This window comes from Rhizophagus irregularis, chromosome 5 (assembly GCF_026210795.1).
Source record: "Rhizophagus irregularis chromosome 5, complete sequence".
Classification (NCBI taxonomy): domain Eukaryota; kingdom Fungi; phylum Glomeromycota; class Glomeromycetes; order Glomerales; family Glomeraceae; genus Rhizophagus; species Rhizophagus irregularis.
This window is the reverse complement of record NC_089433.1, coordinates 932,492-948,350: the sequence shown is the minus strand read 5'-3', so window position 1 is coordinate 948,350 and position 15,859 is coordinate 932,492. Positions and strand designations below refer to the sequence as shown.

At 28.3% G+C, this 15,859-nt stretch overlaps 3 protein-coding genes across 4 annotated transcripts; 1 reads left to right on the top strand and 2 right to left on the bottom strand.

The window, feature by feature from the left end:
• Positions 1 to 242: 242 nt before the first annotated feature.
• Positions 243 to 1,120, bottom strand: OCT59_024756 (uncharacterized protein; the record flags this gene model as incomplete). The annotated part of the gene is made up of 4 exons (XM_066133747.1): positions 243 to 364; positions 455 to 758; positions 839 to 1,005; positions 1,066 to 1,120. The coding sequence occupies 4 exons, from the start codon at positions 1,118 to 1,120 to the stop codon at positions 243 to 245; spliced, it is 648 nt and encodes a 215-aa protein (XP_065991651.1).
• A 4,328-nt stretch (positions 1,121 to 5,448) lies between these two features.
• OCT59_024755 (uncharacterized protein) lies at positions 5,449 to 5,859 on the top strand (the record flags this gene model as incomplete). Its single annotated transcript, XM_066133739.1, has 1 exon — positions 5,449 to 5,859. The coding sequence occupies one exon, from the start codon at positions 5,449 to 5,451 to the stop codon at positions 5,857 to 5,859; it is 411 nt and encodes a 136-aa protein (XP_065991650.1).
• Positions 5,860 to 11,983: 6,124 nt separating this feature from the next.
• Positions 11,984 to 13,080, bottom strand: OCT59_024754 (uncharacterized protein; the record flags this gene model as incomplete). Of its 2 annotated transcripts, XM_025310349.1 has the most annotated exons (4): positions 11,984 to 12,162; positions 12,334 to 12,459; positions 12,555 to 12,590; positions 12,696 to 13,080. In XM_025310349.1, the coding sequence occupies 4 exons, from the start codon at positions 13,078 to 13,080 to the stop codon at positions 11,984 to 11,986; spliced, it is 726 nt and encodes a 241-aa protein (XP_025183186.1). The 2 variants fall into 2 exon arrangements, with proteins under 2 accessions (XP_025183186.1, XP_065991649.1); XM_066133730.1 differs by lacking the exon at positions 12,696 to 13,080 and having other exon boundaries at positions 12,555 to 12,612.
• Between the last annotated feature and the right edge of the window lie 2,779 nt (positions 13,081 to 15,859).

The following is a 15,859-nucleotide window of genomic DNA, read 5'->3' as shown; positions in this document are numbered from 1 at the left end:
GAATAATCTAAAGAGAAGATCCGTTGGCCATGTGCAGAAAATTTGGAATCTTGGGGGATGAATTTGTATAAAGAGACAAGTAAACCATATTGATGTATTGTATTGAGCGCTTTAAATTTTTCCATTTCTATGTAATGTCGAGAATCCAGTTTGCGTAACAAAAATTTCATCTCTGATGTACCAGATCCCATTTTTTTATACATCATCAATGAAGTGACACTAAAGTTTTTGACAATTCTTATTTAAATGGAGTATTCACTTTCTTCAGAATCAGAAACAGTAGACTCATCATTATCAATACTACTAAGTGTTTCATTTACTTCAGAAATATTTGGTCGTTCATCTGGTTCTTGTTTCAAACATTCTATTCAAATAGACAAAAATCAGCGACAAGAAAAATAAAATTATACTAGAACAAACGGAATCATAGTTCTGAAGTTAATTTTACACTTACTTTGATAAAGTACAGTGAATTTATCATTCGTGTTTGGTACAGCCGCTCCAAGCATAATATAATTATCTTCAGGACTATCAATAAGTAATGAGCTGCTGGCCAACTTCCAGAATAAAACTCCCAAATAATATATATCAGATTTCTCGTTTAACTTATACAGAATTGTTTTATCGTACATTTTAGGATCCACATAAGGTACTACTCCCCATACTTCAGTATTATTATCACCCTTTCCTTTTTCAAAAGAACGTCCAAAATCTGCCAATTTTATTGTGTCCCTATGTAATAGAATATTATTGGGATGCTAAAAAAGAAGGCGTTAGTTACACATTAAATAGTGAATAGTTTATTAGGTAGATGTTCAAACATTACAATTATACTTACAAGATCCCCATGTACTATACTCTTATAATCGTGCAACCATATAATTGCACTTATAATTTCTCTTGCAAACCTTAGTTGGCTATTCCATTTGACAATATTATTCCTTAGATGATCTCTTAGTGTCCCACCTTCCGCATATTCGAGAATAAGCGAATACATTTCCTCACCTAAAGAGAATTAACGTCAACAAAAAATATTATAGGTTTATCGCAAAATTTCTATATTACCTTCTAATTTAGTAACTCCATAGAATCCGATTATATTTGCATGATGGTTAACCATTTTTGTTAAATAAACCTTGAGGCAAGTTATATATAAATAGTAAATATACAAGTAATACAAAAAATATTATCAACATCAGGAAGTCACGGGAAAAATGTTCATCAAATGTATATCGGTCACTTGATGTACATCATAAAGAAACGCTGAACATCGGACCCTGCAATGTACTACCGATGTCACAATATTCGATGTGCATCACCTAATTTTAATGTCCATTAACGATGTACATTATTTTAAAGATAATAAACATCATATCGAATTTATATAAATTATGTTAATGATATGACAATACTAAATATTACTGAATTTATTTTATTAAAATACACTATAACAATCTATTCTATTATAACCGTAAAAGAAAACAAAAAAAAGACAGTAGGCCTCGTTAAATTAACCAAATACTCCGGGAGACCTACAAAAAAAGTTTCGAAGTTATTCTTCGAAACTTTGTCCAGAAAGTACAACCTAACAATAAAAAGTTAAAAAGAGTATTAATAAAAAATTAATTTAAAAAAAAATTTTAAAAAAGTTTCGAAGTGAAGTGAAACTTCAAAACTTACCAATCCGTTCCGTTAAGATTCGTACTTACGAATCTTGTTCTTCTTTTTTCACTCTTCGGAAATCCACCCGAGACCTAAAAAAAAGAAAAAGAACGGTTAGTAACCGTTCCATAATATTAAAAAAAAAATAATAATAATAAATAAACCAAGATTCGTACTCACGAATCTTGGTTCCGCTTTATCCAAAGATTGGAGGCCCACCCGAAACCTATAAAATAAAATATAAAGAACGGTTAGAACCATTCATAGTATTAAAAAAAAATAAATCTAAGGTTCGTAATATAATACTTACGAACCTTAGTTTCTCCTTTTTCTGTTCTTCGGAAATCCACCCGATCCTCTAAAAAAAAAGAAAGAACGGTTAATAAACCATTCGTAATATTAAAAAAAATCTAAGGTTCGTAGTAAAATACTTACGATACCTCAGTTTATTGTTTTCCGTTCTTCGGAAGACCACCCGAACCTATAAAAAATAAAAGAAAAAGAACGGTTAGTAACCGTTCGTAATATTAAAAAATATAAAAAAAAACCCAAAAGATTCGTACTCGTACTTACGAATCTTTAGGTTTTTCCATTCTTCGGAAGCCCTCCCGAGACACTGAACCTATAAAAAAAAGAAAGGAACGGTTAGTAAACCATTCCATAAAATAAAAAATAAAAAATAAAAAAAGATTCGTACTTACGAATCTTTGGGTTTCCGTTCTTCGGAACTCGGAAGCCCACCCGAACCTAAACAAAAAAAAAAGAACAGTTATTAGTAACCGTTCCAAAATAATAAAAATAGATAAATAAAACCAAGATTCTTACGAATCTTGGTTCCTCTTTGCAAAATCCCCTTCTTCCATCCTTCCATCCCCCTTTCCCAGTTTTTTACCTTAAAATCCAATGTATTATTTCCTTATCGATATTTTACGATGCAATCACTCTATCTTGTGTAAAAATACTACGCCAATTAATAATAAAAAGGGCCTGAAATTTTTTTTAAAAGCCTTTTGTTGTTTATTTAACCTATATTAATTAAAGCCAGCGTCCTACAAAAAAAAAATGAAAAAGAAACGTTAAATCGTTTCTTAACTTCAAAATATTAAAAATTCCCTTTCCCCATTTTTTACCTTAAACAAGTCCGGTTTTGTGAACAAGCCGGCATCCTCTTAGTACGCGTCCTACGAAAAAAAAACAATGAAAAGAAACGTTAGTTCGTTTCTTAAATTTAAAATCACCCTTCCCCCGTTTCTTACCTTAAAGTCCGGTTTCGTATTCAAGCCGGCATTTTCCTACGTGTCCTACAAAATAAAATAATGAAAAGAAACGTTAGTTCATTTCTTAAATTAGTAAAAATAACAAAAATCCTGTTTCTCACTACCTTAAAGTCCGGTTTCGTAGTATTCAAGCCGGCGTCCTCCGTCCTACAAAAAAAAACAACGAAAAGAAACGTTAGTTCATTTCTTAAATTTAAAATCACCCTTCCCTCGTTTCTTACCTTAAAGTCCGGTTTCGTATTCAAGCCAGCATTTTCCTACGCGTCCTACAAAATAAAATAATGAAAAGAAACGTTAGTTCGTTTCTTAAATTAGTAAAAATAACAAAAATCCCGTTTCTCACTACCTTAAAGTCCGGTTTCGTAGTATTCAAGCCGGCGTCCTCCTAGTCCTACAAAAAATAAAATAACAAAAAAAAACGTTAGTTCGTTTCTTAAATTTAAAATATCCCCTTTCCAGTTTCTTACTACCTTAAAGTCCGGTTTCGTAGTATTCAAGCCGGCGTCCTCCTAGTAAACGTCCTACAAAAAATAAAATAATGAAAAGAAACGAAAAAAAAAGATAAAATTAAAAAAAAATAAATAAATAAAAAAAAATAAATTAAAAAAAATAAATTAAAAAAAAATAAATTAAAAAAAAAGTAACGAAACTTACAGGTGTGAGAAAAGGGGAGAACGAAAAGGAAGGGAAGGATGAAAGGAAAGGGAAGGATATAGGAGAAGGACGAAAGGATAAGGGGACGAAGGGAAGTGAAAGAAAGGGAAAGAAAGAAGTTTAAAGTTTTTTATTAAACTTTTTTTTATCAAAAAAAAAAAGATCGATCGGCAAACTGATCACGTGATACCGATCAATACTAACTGTAGTTAACTGAAATTTACTTGTTAGTAATATTATAGCAAAGATATGTACATTGAATATTTATTATTAAATGCTGCACATCATGATAAAAATCTCATTGATGATGTTCATTAATGTTAAATATTACATGTACATTTAAAATAATGAAAATTGCGATGTAAATGATTTGCAAAAATATACATGTAATGAACATTTTTCCCGTGACTTCCTGATGAAAACCGTAATACACCTCCTTATTGTCAACAAATTTTTTAACTGCATATTTTGTTGGTGTATTATTCCATTTTGCTACATAAACAGAAGCAAATCCTCCAGTGCCAATATCCTTGAAATGGATAAGATCATGAGAATAATAGTGCTCAATACTATTATTCTCTAATAATCTATTTAGCTCATTGGTATAATGATCTTCAGGATGTGACTATTATTGGCATAATGGCGTTTTTGTTTTTGGATATGTTTGGAAATGTTGAAAGAAGATTTAGTCGGCTGATTTGCTGTGTAGCGTAAAAAAAAAACCATTTTGATATAAATATCAGCTTGTTCTCTTTGTGGTGCAGTAGTTTTTTGTTCTGGTTCAGTTTTTGAACCAAGAAGTTAATCTTTTAAAGGAAAACACAATAAAGGTAATATAACACCAAAACGAAGTTTGTATTGGTAGGATAAAAGGAACGAACTGTGCCGTTAGGTGATGAGAAATGTAAAAAGGTATTATATCTTTCATCTTTGAGCGTCAAATAAATTTACAAAAAATGACTTGGAAACTTTACTATAGTAATAATGAGAGAAAGGAGGCAAGAGTTCGAAATCATAAAACTTGTAAGATATGCTTTAACTTATTTGTATACAGTGGCACCAAAAGTAATTAGATGTTCCCAAATGAAACGTTACAAAAAATCATTGTCCACTAACATTTGTCTCCGCAGTCGATATTGTAATACTTGATAGATTAGTAAAAAAATAGTTGTACCTTATGAGGTCAACTTCTAACTTGAACGAAAATTGGAAAGAAGATATTAGCTTAGTATTTTAGATGTCTCTGCTATTTCGTTCATGTGCACGAATAACAACCGTAAACTATGTGGAATAAAAAATTATGTCAGGATTTCCTGGTGCAAAGCACTCCCTGAAGGGACTTAATGTCCGGATATGTCTATTCCTCCATTGGCATTTTTAATGACAATGACATCAGGCATTCATTTCTTGTAAATTAATTCACAAACTATAGATTTGCGAATATCAAAGTAAACTTTATTAAAACAAACTTGTATATGATTATTATTTCAACTTCGCACCCGCAGCATCATTGGCGAAGTAATACTTAAATGGTAATCCATAGATTATATTAATATCGGAGTGATACCAATAAGGATGAAAATCCCAAAGTGATTGATAGTCAATCTTTCGGCTATAGGTAAATGCCAAACCCAAATGGTGATCTGTTTCGATTACTAATGATTACCAACCAACTATCACTGTTTCTCTATCCTTTTCTGCATTTTTATCATTTTTGACCCCTTTGATTTCTTATATAAGTAACTGTTTGTTAGTATGATACAGGAATACATGTAAGAAATTAAACATTGAAAAAAAATATTCAGTGAGTACTATGTGTTTACAGCAACGTAGATTCTTTTTATTACTCAAAAAAATGTGCACTTCTTTTTGGTATCTCATGTGTAATAAAGGAAAAATGGCAAGTGTACGTAGAATAGATGAAGACATTTTAACATTCAATATTCTTTCCTTATACGGAGACTCTCAAAAAATTGATAGGAACAAACTTTTTGGAGTCATGATGGTGAGAGACAAACAAGTTGACTTTCTTAGACCTTTAATTAGAGAACGATTAAGTCCCAATTCTTATTATAATGTCCTTAGCAACGAATTGGTTCTTTTCAAACTGAATGATCAAGTCACTACAAAAAATATCAACTATTATCTCTCCAGCAATAATTTGAACGTGGATAAAATGGAACCATTGGAACTCATATCGAAGTATTTCTCCAAAGACGAGTTTGGTAGCAAAGAGCATATCCACATAATCGTTAGTTGTATGTAACAGGAATTTTTAAAAATCAGTAATAAATACCATTAGATCAAGTTTATTACGACAACTATTCATTATTATGAAATTTGGTGTGCTGTTTGTACAATATGGTGAGAGAATTTTCCACATAGGTATTATTATTAACAATAAAGAATTGCCAGTAAAGAAACAAAAATCACAAGAATACTCTTTTTTCTTATGTTTCGGCCAGTTTTTACTGTATTAAGAATATCTCATGCCGCAAATGGCCTCATCCTATTCAATTTCCACAGGAATCTCCTTCAGGAATTTGTTATCATCAACTTTAGTATTGACTTACGAGCCATTTCTGCTTTTTGAGAACACATCTGTTAGGATTATTTAATAGAAAATATAATGAGTGACCACATACGGTAGTTGTTACCTTATATTTTCCCTGTACATTCGATTCTAATTGGTGCTTACAAAAAATATCTTATATTTCGTACTTTCATTTGCTAGTCGCAATGTCATGGGCTCTTCGGTAGTATATAACAGACTATTCCTACTAATCTTGAGTTTTGATCTAAGAAGTGATTCATTTTTACACTACAATAGTAATAAAGTATTTATTTGATTCGATTGTTAGCTGAGTATGTACAGTATATAATGTATTTTATGTATGATGTTAATCCCTTATCAAATAAAAAATTGTATGCAAACAAAGTGAGATCACTTTATCGATGAGTCAGTAACTGGTGAAATATGGTTAATAATTAGTGGCTAAAGCCATTTAGTAGACATGGCCTATGTTATTTGATAGAAGAATGCTTAGGAGCACATGACATAGGACTCTCGGGTATCGATATCAGTCGGAGACTGCCCAAAGATACATGTCCAATGTCTTTCATAATATAATATGTGTTAGCGAATAAAAAAATAGTAACCCAAAATTAGAATGATTTTTGAGAATGCAGAAATACAGAACTTGTTGTATAACGAAGTAATATATCGATCATTTATATATCAAATGCAAGGGCGTAGCAAAATTAAATCTGTGTAGTACACTATTCAAAATACCACTAACTACGAGATCGTGATCTCAGGTCACAGTTATCTTGTTTTTGAATTTTATATGCGCCGTCCCAATGTATTATTGACACAAGAATTAAAGGAAACGTGCTATCACATGATACTCTGAACTGACTGTCTTGCCACTCAACCTGACCGTCTTGCCCTACCCTTTGACGTCAAGTAGACAAATAGTTAATAGACCTCAGTTTATGTGCAAGATCGTATATCATCTTTACGACCGATTAAAAGAAAATGAAATAAGTGTATGTTTGTTAGTGGAGGAGATTGTAGGATCGCTACCAATCCCTTGAAATCAACATTTTCATTTTGTATTCAGGACGGATAATTATATTTTTTCATGGTCTTTACTCATTCCATAATAACATGCTTAAATTATATCATATTCTTTACGTTTGCATTTTTATGGCGGTCACAAAACAACTACGTGGATCAGTATTCGTGATAAAATACTATGGACAAGAAATCATGAGAAAGGAAATCACTAAGACTTTATATCATGATCTTTTGTTATGGCCGTCGCCTAGCAATTATTTTTTTGTTCAGTATTTACAATAACTTAGACAGAATTGAAATTCATGCTTCGTACAAAAATTTAATTCAGGCGCAAAGCCCAGTAAAACTAAGCAGAGTACATCCTGTTATAATATATCAATAATAATAGGGTATAGTGGACTCCCAACCGTAATATAAAAATATAAAGTAAAGGTTGTCAAAATGGTAGACTATTCTCATATAAAAATCTGTGGGCTTTATTTCTTTCGAAGGCAGAGATTAATACAACCACAAATATACATAGATGTACATGTTAGATTTGCCATGCGTAATTTCTGCAACTACTGTATGTTGATTATGAGACTGAATTTGACTAAAGTTTTCCTTAAATTTTGGGATGTCCCTTTATTCTTCCTTTCGTCTAGATATTTTTCTACCCATTTGTGAACTGCTACTTTATTTTTTTATTTTTTTTTTTTAACGAAGTCAACTTTATTTAGAAATAAGAAAAATTATAAAAAAGGAAAAGATCTACATTATATAACATTTAGTAAAGAACACGATCGAACTAATACTATAATATTATTAGGGACTTAAGATTTTATGTTCAAAAGAACTATCTACCATCCTGCTCACCCAAATAGGTTCACTAAACTATCCGCATAACTACTACTATTCGTATGGACTTCGGTAATGTTATATAAAAACTCACCACAACTCCTTTAATTACTACTACAACATCAAAAGATAATAAAAATAATACTACGAAACACTACCGTAATCAACAATATTATAGTAATCTATTGTATTACCCCCAAAATAAATATGACTTTGAAGACTTTGTAGATTAAAGTATTTCTTATTTTTTGATTTACGCGTTTTGTCAATAAACTGCTCTTTACCAAAATGTTGTTTTTTAACATTTTTATCAATTCCCAAACCTCTATCAATTTCATTAAGTTTATTACACCTCACTTTCCAAAAAATCATAGATTTATCCAAAATTTCATTCCTAAAATTATATGACAAAATTTCAACTTTTGATTTCGTAGATAATAATTGTTTAAAAAATTGTGAACTGCTACTTTATTAGCGATAGTATGCTTTTGGATGATAAATTTCTGATGATCATCTTCCAAATTTATTCACTTTTTCGCTTAATTTGTAGTTTGTCATACGATCTACATGCATTTTTTCATAATTTCGGAAATGCTCAATGTGAACTTTTTTGATTCAATTTTATATAGCTATATATATTGCTAATTGCAATTGCTATTGCTATTGCTATTGCTATTGCTATTGCAATTGCAATAGCTATATAGCTATAGACGTTGTTATTGCAATATTGCTTCTTTGATATCATTAGAATAAAATTACAAAATATTCATTTTTGTGCCACTTTCGCTACATATTAACTTGAGGCATCAAACAATAAGTTTTATATTTGTATTTGATTTTGTTGATCTTTATTGATTTTCAATAAAAATAGTTTCAAATATATTTCTTTTTCGTTAAAAAAATTGAAACGTGTAGATGATCATGTAGATCTTGTGATAATCAAAATAAAAAAGTGTTAGACGAAAATTTTTTTCAAAAATTTTTCTTTTTTTATAAATTTTTTTACATTTTTTTCTATTTGTAAGATTAAATATTTGGATATTACATAATCACAAATTAAATTTATAAGTGTATTTAAGTGTATTTCTTTTAGAAAATAATGTGATATTTCATAAAAAATATTTTTTCTTACTATTTTTATTTTTAAACTACTTGAATTTATAATTAATGAAAGAATTAATTCAAAATTCATGTCAGGTCATTTTCAAATTTTTATCATCTCAGTTCTTAATTTTTATATTACATTTATTTTTTATATAAAATTTTTTTAAATTAAACTTCTTTTTCCAAATATACTATAATCTCCACTTTGGCTAAATGAAATCAACTTCATTTATTAATTAAAAGTTGTTCAGGCATGTTGAAACCACTTGAATATTAATTTTCATGAATATAGGTATAGTGCTTAGAGAAAATTGCATTTCTTGATGATATTAACTCTCTTTTCTGTTTTTTAATTTAGAGCGTAATATTTCCACTTTGGGCAAATGAAATCAACTTTATTTATTAAATGAAAGTTGTTCAGGCAGGTTGAAACTACTTGAATATTAATTTTCATGAATGTAGGTGTAGTGCTCATTTTTCTTGATGATATTAATTCTGTTTTCTGTTTTTTAACTTAGAGCGTAATATTTCCACTTTAGACAAATGAAATCAACTTTATTTATTAATTGAAAGTTGTTCAGGCAGGTTGAAACCATTTGAATATTAATTTTCATGAATGTAGATGTAGTGCTTAGAGAAAATTGTATTTTTCTTGATGATATTAACTCTCTTTTTTGTGTTTTAATTTAGAGCGTAATATTTCCACTTTAGACAAATGAAATCAACTTTATTTATTAATTGAAAGTTGTTCAGGCAGGTTGAAACCACTTGAATATTAATTTTCATGAATGTAGGTGTAGTGCTTAGAGAAAATTGCATTTTTCTTGATGATATTAACTCTCTTTTCTGTTTTTTAATTTAGAGCGTAATATTTCCACTTTAGACAAATGAAATCAACTTTATTTATTAATTGAAAGTTGTTCAGGCAGGTTGAAACCACTTGAATATTAATTTTCATGAATGTAGGTGTAGTGCTTAGAGAAAATTGCATTTTTCTTGATGATATTAACTCTCTTTTCTGTTTTTTAATTTATAGCGTAATATTTCCACTTTGGGCAAATGAAATCAACTTTATTTATTAAATGAAAGTTGTTCAGGCAGGTTGAAACCACTTGAATATTAATTTTCATGAATGTAGGTGTAGTGCTCAGAGAAAATTGCATTTTTCTTGATGATATTAACTCTCTTTTCTGTTTTTTAATTTAGAGCGTAATATTTTTACTTTATACAAATGAAATCAACTTTATTTATTAATTGAAAGTTGTTCAGGCAGGTTGAAACCACTTGAATATTAATTTTCATGAATGTAGGTGTAGTGCTTAGAGAAAATTGCATTTTTCTTGATGATATTAACTCTCTTTTCTGTTTTTTAATTTATAGCATAATATTTCCACTTTGGGCAAATGAAATCAACTTTATTTATTAAATGAAAGTTGTTCAGGCAGGTTGAAACCACTTGAATATTAATTTTCATGAATGTAGGTGTAGTGCTCAGAGAAAATTGCATTTTTCTTGATGATATTAACTCTCTTTTCTGTTTTTTAATTTATAGCGTAATATTTTTACTTTATACAAATGAAATCAACTTTATTTATTAATTGAAAGTTGTTCAGGCAGGTTGAAACCACTTGAATATTAATTTTCATGAATGTAGGTGTAGTGCTTAGAGAAAATTGCATTTTTCTTGATGATATTAACTCTCTTTTCTGTTTTTTAATTTATAGCGTAATATTTCCACTTTGGGCAAATGAAATCAACTTTATTTATTAATTGAAAGTTGTTCAGGCAGATTGAAACTACTTGAATATTAATTTTCATGAATGTAGGTGTAGTGCTCAGAGAAAATTGCATTTTTCTTGATGATATTAACTCTCTTTTCTGTTTTTATTTAGAGCGTAATATTTCCACTTTGAACAAATGAAATCAACTTTATTTATTAATTGAAAGTTGTTCAGGCAGGTTGAAACCACTTGAATATTAATTTTCATGAATGTAAATGTAGTGCTTAGAGAAAATTGCATTTTTCTTGATGATATTAACTCTCTTTTCTGTTTTTTAATTTAGAGCATAACATCTTCACTTTGGGCAAATGAAATTAACATTATTTATTAATTGAAAGTTGTTCAGGTAGATTGAAACCACTTCAATATTAATTTTCATGAATGTAGATGTAGTGCTTAGAGAAAATTGCATTTTTCTTGATGATATTAACTCTTTTTTCTGTTTTTTAATTTAGAGCGTAATATTTCCACTTTGGGCAAATGAAATCAACTTTATTTATTAATTGAAACTTGTTCAGGCAAGTTGAAACTACTTGAATATTAGTTTTCATAAGATTTCATTTTTTTGTAGCTGTATTAACTTTAGAACACTTATTACAGCTTATGTCATTATTTTAAATTATAAAAATTAATTTATATTATTGGCTAATTATAATCACATGATACTATTTGATTTAATAATTTAATAAAATATTATTATTTAAAATTAAATTCATATAAATGCAACTAATATTAATAATTATAATTTAAGCAGTAAATTTATTGACCAATTCTTGTAAATTCTATGCTCAAATTATGTAATTTCTTTGATCAAATCAATATAAATTCAGTATAAATTATGGTCAATCATACAAATGGTGCATTTTTGTGATATGGAATTGTGCATTTTCCTGTATCCTTATATATAGTTTAGATACATTATTTTTAAGAAAAAATTGTATAAATCTTATTAAAACATGATTTTTTATAGGGTCTAATTATAATAAAATTTTATTATTCAGTAACAATTCAATTTATTTATATCAAAGAATTTTTTTAATTATAAATGTTATATTTGGGGGACGAAGTCCCCCAGCAAATCGCATATTCTAGTTGTCTTTATTAAGATTGGTTTTGTTATTATAAAACTTTGAGAGTACACCGTCATTGACTGGGCTTCCCATGAGCGAAAGCTCGTTACTGATCCCACAAAATGTATATTCTTCAGTATCGAATATTGTTTTAAACACTTTCCGAAGTACACCAACATCCTCTAGTCTGGGATAAGCTATAGAGGCAACGACAACAAAAAAGTAGTTCAGAGTTAATCAATGCTTGAGACTCAAATGAAGAGAACATGCATACACAGTTAACTTATTAATTGAATTATCTTATCCAAAAGTTGTCTGATAATACTATAAAAGACATACCCGAACTTAGTACAACGCCACATATTCACCCGTTTGAATCATCTTAAGAAGTTCATCATTTCCAATTGGTTTAACATAGTAGAATATACCATGATCTTCTTGCCTGAGAGTATAATTAACTGTCCAGCTTCTCATTTCTCTTTTTGTGATTGTAGCTATAGAGAAAAATTAAAAATTAGTAAGAATGATGTAATGAAATATATAACTAACTAAACTAAGTATGACACCAAGTTTTTATCACGCTTCTTACTTTCCTCTTCCATGAAAGGTCTTTTTCTCTCAAGCTCTAATGGACAACAAGAAAACATATTCAATATTGTTAACAACAGAGAGAATGTACTGTATATCATCATTTCAGCTGCAAATTTGTAAAAAATTGAGAGACACTTACCAATGGTAGTTGCGATGACAACAACGATGTTGATGTTTTCTTCATCACTAAGATAATATTCATCTGGAAAATATTTTATAAACTTGCTTTGATTTGTCATAAATACACCTCCAAGGTTTTTAATATTGTCTTCAGTAGAATTAGGATTAAGTTTACTTTCATCAAAGTCAACTTTCCAAAGATTCAATTTGTCAGGTAACTTTTCATTATTTGAGATTAACTTCGCAAGTTGTCTAATTTTTAATTTCTCAAATGGAATTTTTTTACTACCAATTTTGAAAAATTTCTTATCGTCATTGTCATTTTTATTATTGTACACTTCCACCTGGAAAACGTAACTATTATCTAGACATAAACAATTGTACGATTCATTCGATTCAACCATTTCGTTTATATTTCTATAACGATAAATGATATTTTAGTTTATAGAAAAAGAAGTTGTAATAAGATATTTTAGTTTTTAGAGAAAAAAGTTTTGAGAAAACTAGAGAGTTGAGGTATATAAATACCTTTTTGGATATATCGTAACTATAGATTCTTACATAAACTTTAGTAAACTTTTTGTGGCAAATAATTTATCAGTACATGGAAAAAATTGATTAAATCAGGGTATTCATATTTAAAAAAGGGTGAATAATTTTTAGGTCGTGACTAAGGGATTGACAAATTGGATTTTTTTTTTAATGCATTTTTTTTATTATACGGCTAAGTTTTTTTATTGCAGGATATACGTTTTTAAAGTTAGAAAATTTGGTCAGTATGTTCGTATTAATACTAAATAATACTAAATAAATTAAAATTTTTTTTTGTTCCCCTGTTTTGCAATAATGATGAGCTCACTCACATTAGATTGCAGTAGTTTATTTAGTTAATAAATTTTTTAATAATAATTTTTTTTACAATTGATTGGATTTGATAAAAAAAACTAGCGAGTAATCTTTTATCCAGTACCCATGGTTACATAATTGTGTGATCAGTATCATGAGTTATCTGATTGAAATCATACACATTACACATAACATTAATCAAACAGTTATAATTTCAAATAGTTAATTGACTAAAGTAAATATGGATTTAATTATAATTCATAATAAATATTAGAAGTGTTTGATAGATTATAATATTTGTATTTATATTAAAATAATAAAATAAGTAAATTTATGAAATTTCTTATTGCCCAAATCAATTAAAATAAGTTTTTATTTTTTAACAGTTTGTTTAATAATCAAATTATTCAAATAATTAATAATTTTTACTGTATATTTATGTAATATATTGAATACTGATTATTAAAGTATTGTATTTTAATATAAATGTAATAAAATTATTAAAATAAAATTGAGAAATTTAATTGTAGATTTATTGATTTATATATTTTGTACACTAATAAGTATTTTAGTTTTATTTTTTTTTTTACTAGTAAATAATAGATAAATATATTATGAAAATAGGTGGGATTTGTGTTAGATATGGATTCCAATCGTTGATATTCTAGGATTACATCAGGATCAACCATGAAAGCAGACATATCAAGATGTGATATATCAACATTATTCCAGTTAGAACATCTACTAAGTGCAACATAAGCTTGACCAGTTGAGAATATACTTTCATCCAAGGCAAGAGAGCTTCCAAAAATAATTATATAGGATCTACAAGCGTACCATGTGATCACTATGAAAAAACATTTAGTTAAGTGAAATTTATCCGATCTGCTTGTTTTACAATGCATTTTGTTTATAAATATTATGAAATTTGTTTGTAAAAAGATCGAAAATGAGTTTTCTTTTTTTAATTTATTGATCGACCTAATGAATCTCAGTATTAAGAAATTTTCTGTTTCTTGATTTTAAGATTCAAGTCTGATTAATAGTATTTTAGCATGTATAAATTTAGTGTGTATTTTAGTGTGTATAAATCTTAAGGATCAAAGTAGTATGATTCGGCAGCATATATAGTATGTGAAAAGTTTCTTAGCTTTTTTTAATATAAATAATTTTTTGGTGAGATACGATTTTTTTGATATACTTAAAATATAAATCATAGTATTTTTGCTTTAATTGGAATTTATTGTAAAGAAAATATGTAAATACATTATTTCATGAAATAAGAAAAAGTATAAAACAAAAAATAAAAATTAACAGAATTATAGAAAGTATATCTTATTAATAAAGGAAAATAAGTTTTATATAATTATTTTGACCTCTGATAGCTTTTTTTGTTTATTATTGATTTTTTTATGATCTGGTTAAAAAAAAATATATATATATTTTAAAAATTGAAAAAGAGAATAATAAATGTTATTATTTAAGTTTCACTAGAGGTTTCATTTTGGGTCATGGTTGGAAGGGGGTTTTCTTGTAATGCAGATGCTAGTGATTGGCTTGAGTCTTCCTGGTGGGTGATAGCTGTGAAAGTGTAACACGACCTCTTTTTGAACATGGTGTAGATCCTCTTGGCGTACGAGGTGTGTTCCTTGAACTTGTTGATTTTTGGTTCAATCATGGTAGATTAATAGATTGAGCAGATGTATTAGGTCAGTTACTAGAAATTAGTGATATATCATCTAATTTCAAGATATGTTTCTTAGGTGTAGTTTCTTCACTTGTACTAATATCTACAATGGATTCTTGATAATAGAGTAGTAGGCCTGCTAAAATTGCCATTGTAGACCTCATTGTTTAATTGATAGAATTAGTTTTATTGGCCAAATAATTAATATTTGAATTATGTCTCATCTCTAACCAAAAATCCTTCATGACTGATAGACTTTTGCATAAACTTTTGGTGGTTCTATATCTCCAAGATTTCTTCCACGTGAAAGTCAAGAACAGATTCACCATCCAACATTTTTAACAGTTTGAGTGGTCAAACCTGTTACCATTATGTTTATCCCTGCAGCTGGCATCACATTAAAATCAAGATTTGCCATAGTTTAATGGATGTAGCGTTCACCTATTAATTCAATTTTCAAATTTAATATTTTGATACTACTTTTTATTATATTTCATTATTTTTTTGTTTTTTCAAACTAAAAAATCAATAACATACCATGTACCATCCATTGCAGGCAATAAATTTACCTCTCAAGTAAATTACCTGACCATTTTCAAATTCTTCAATATGTATTTCAATTTCTTTATCCAATGGAACAAACGCTTTGA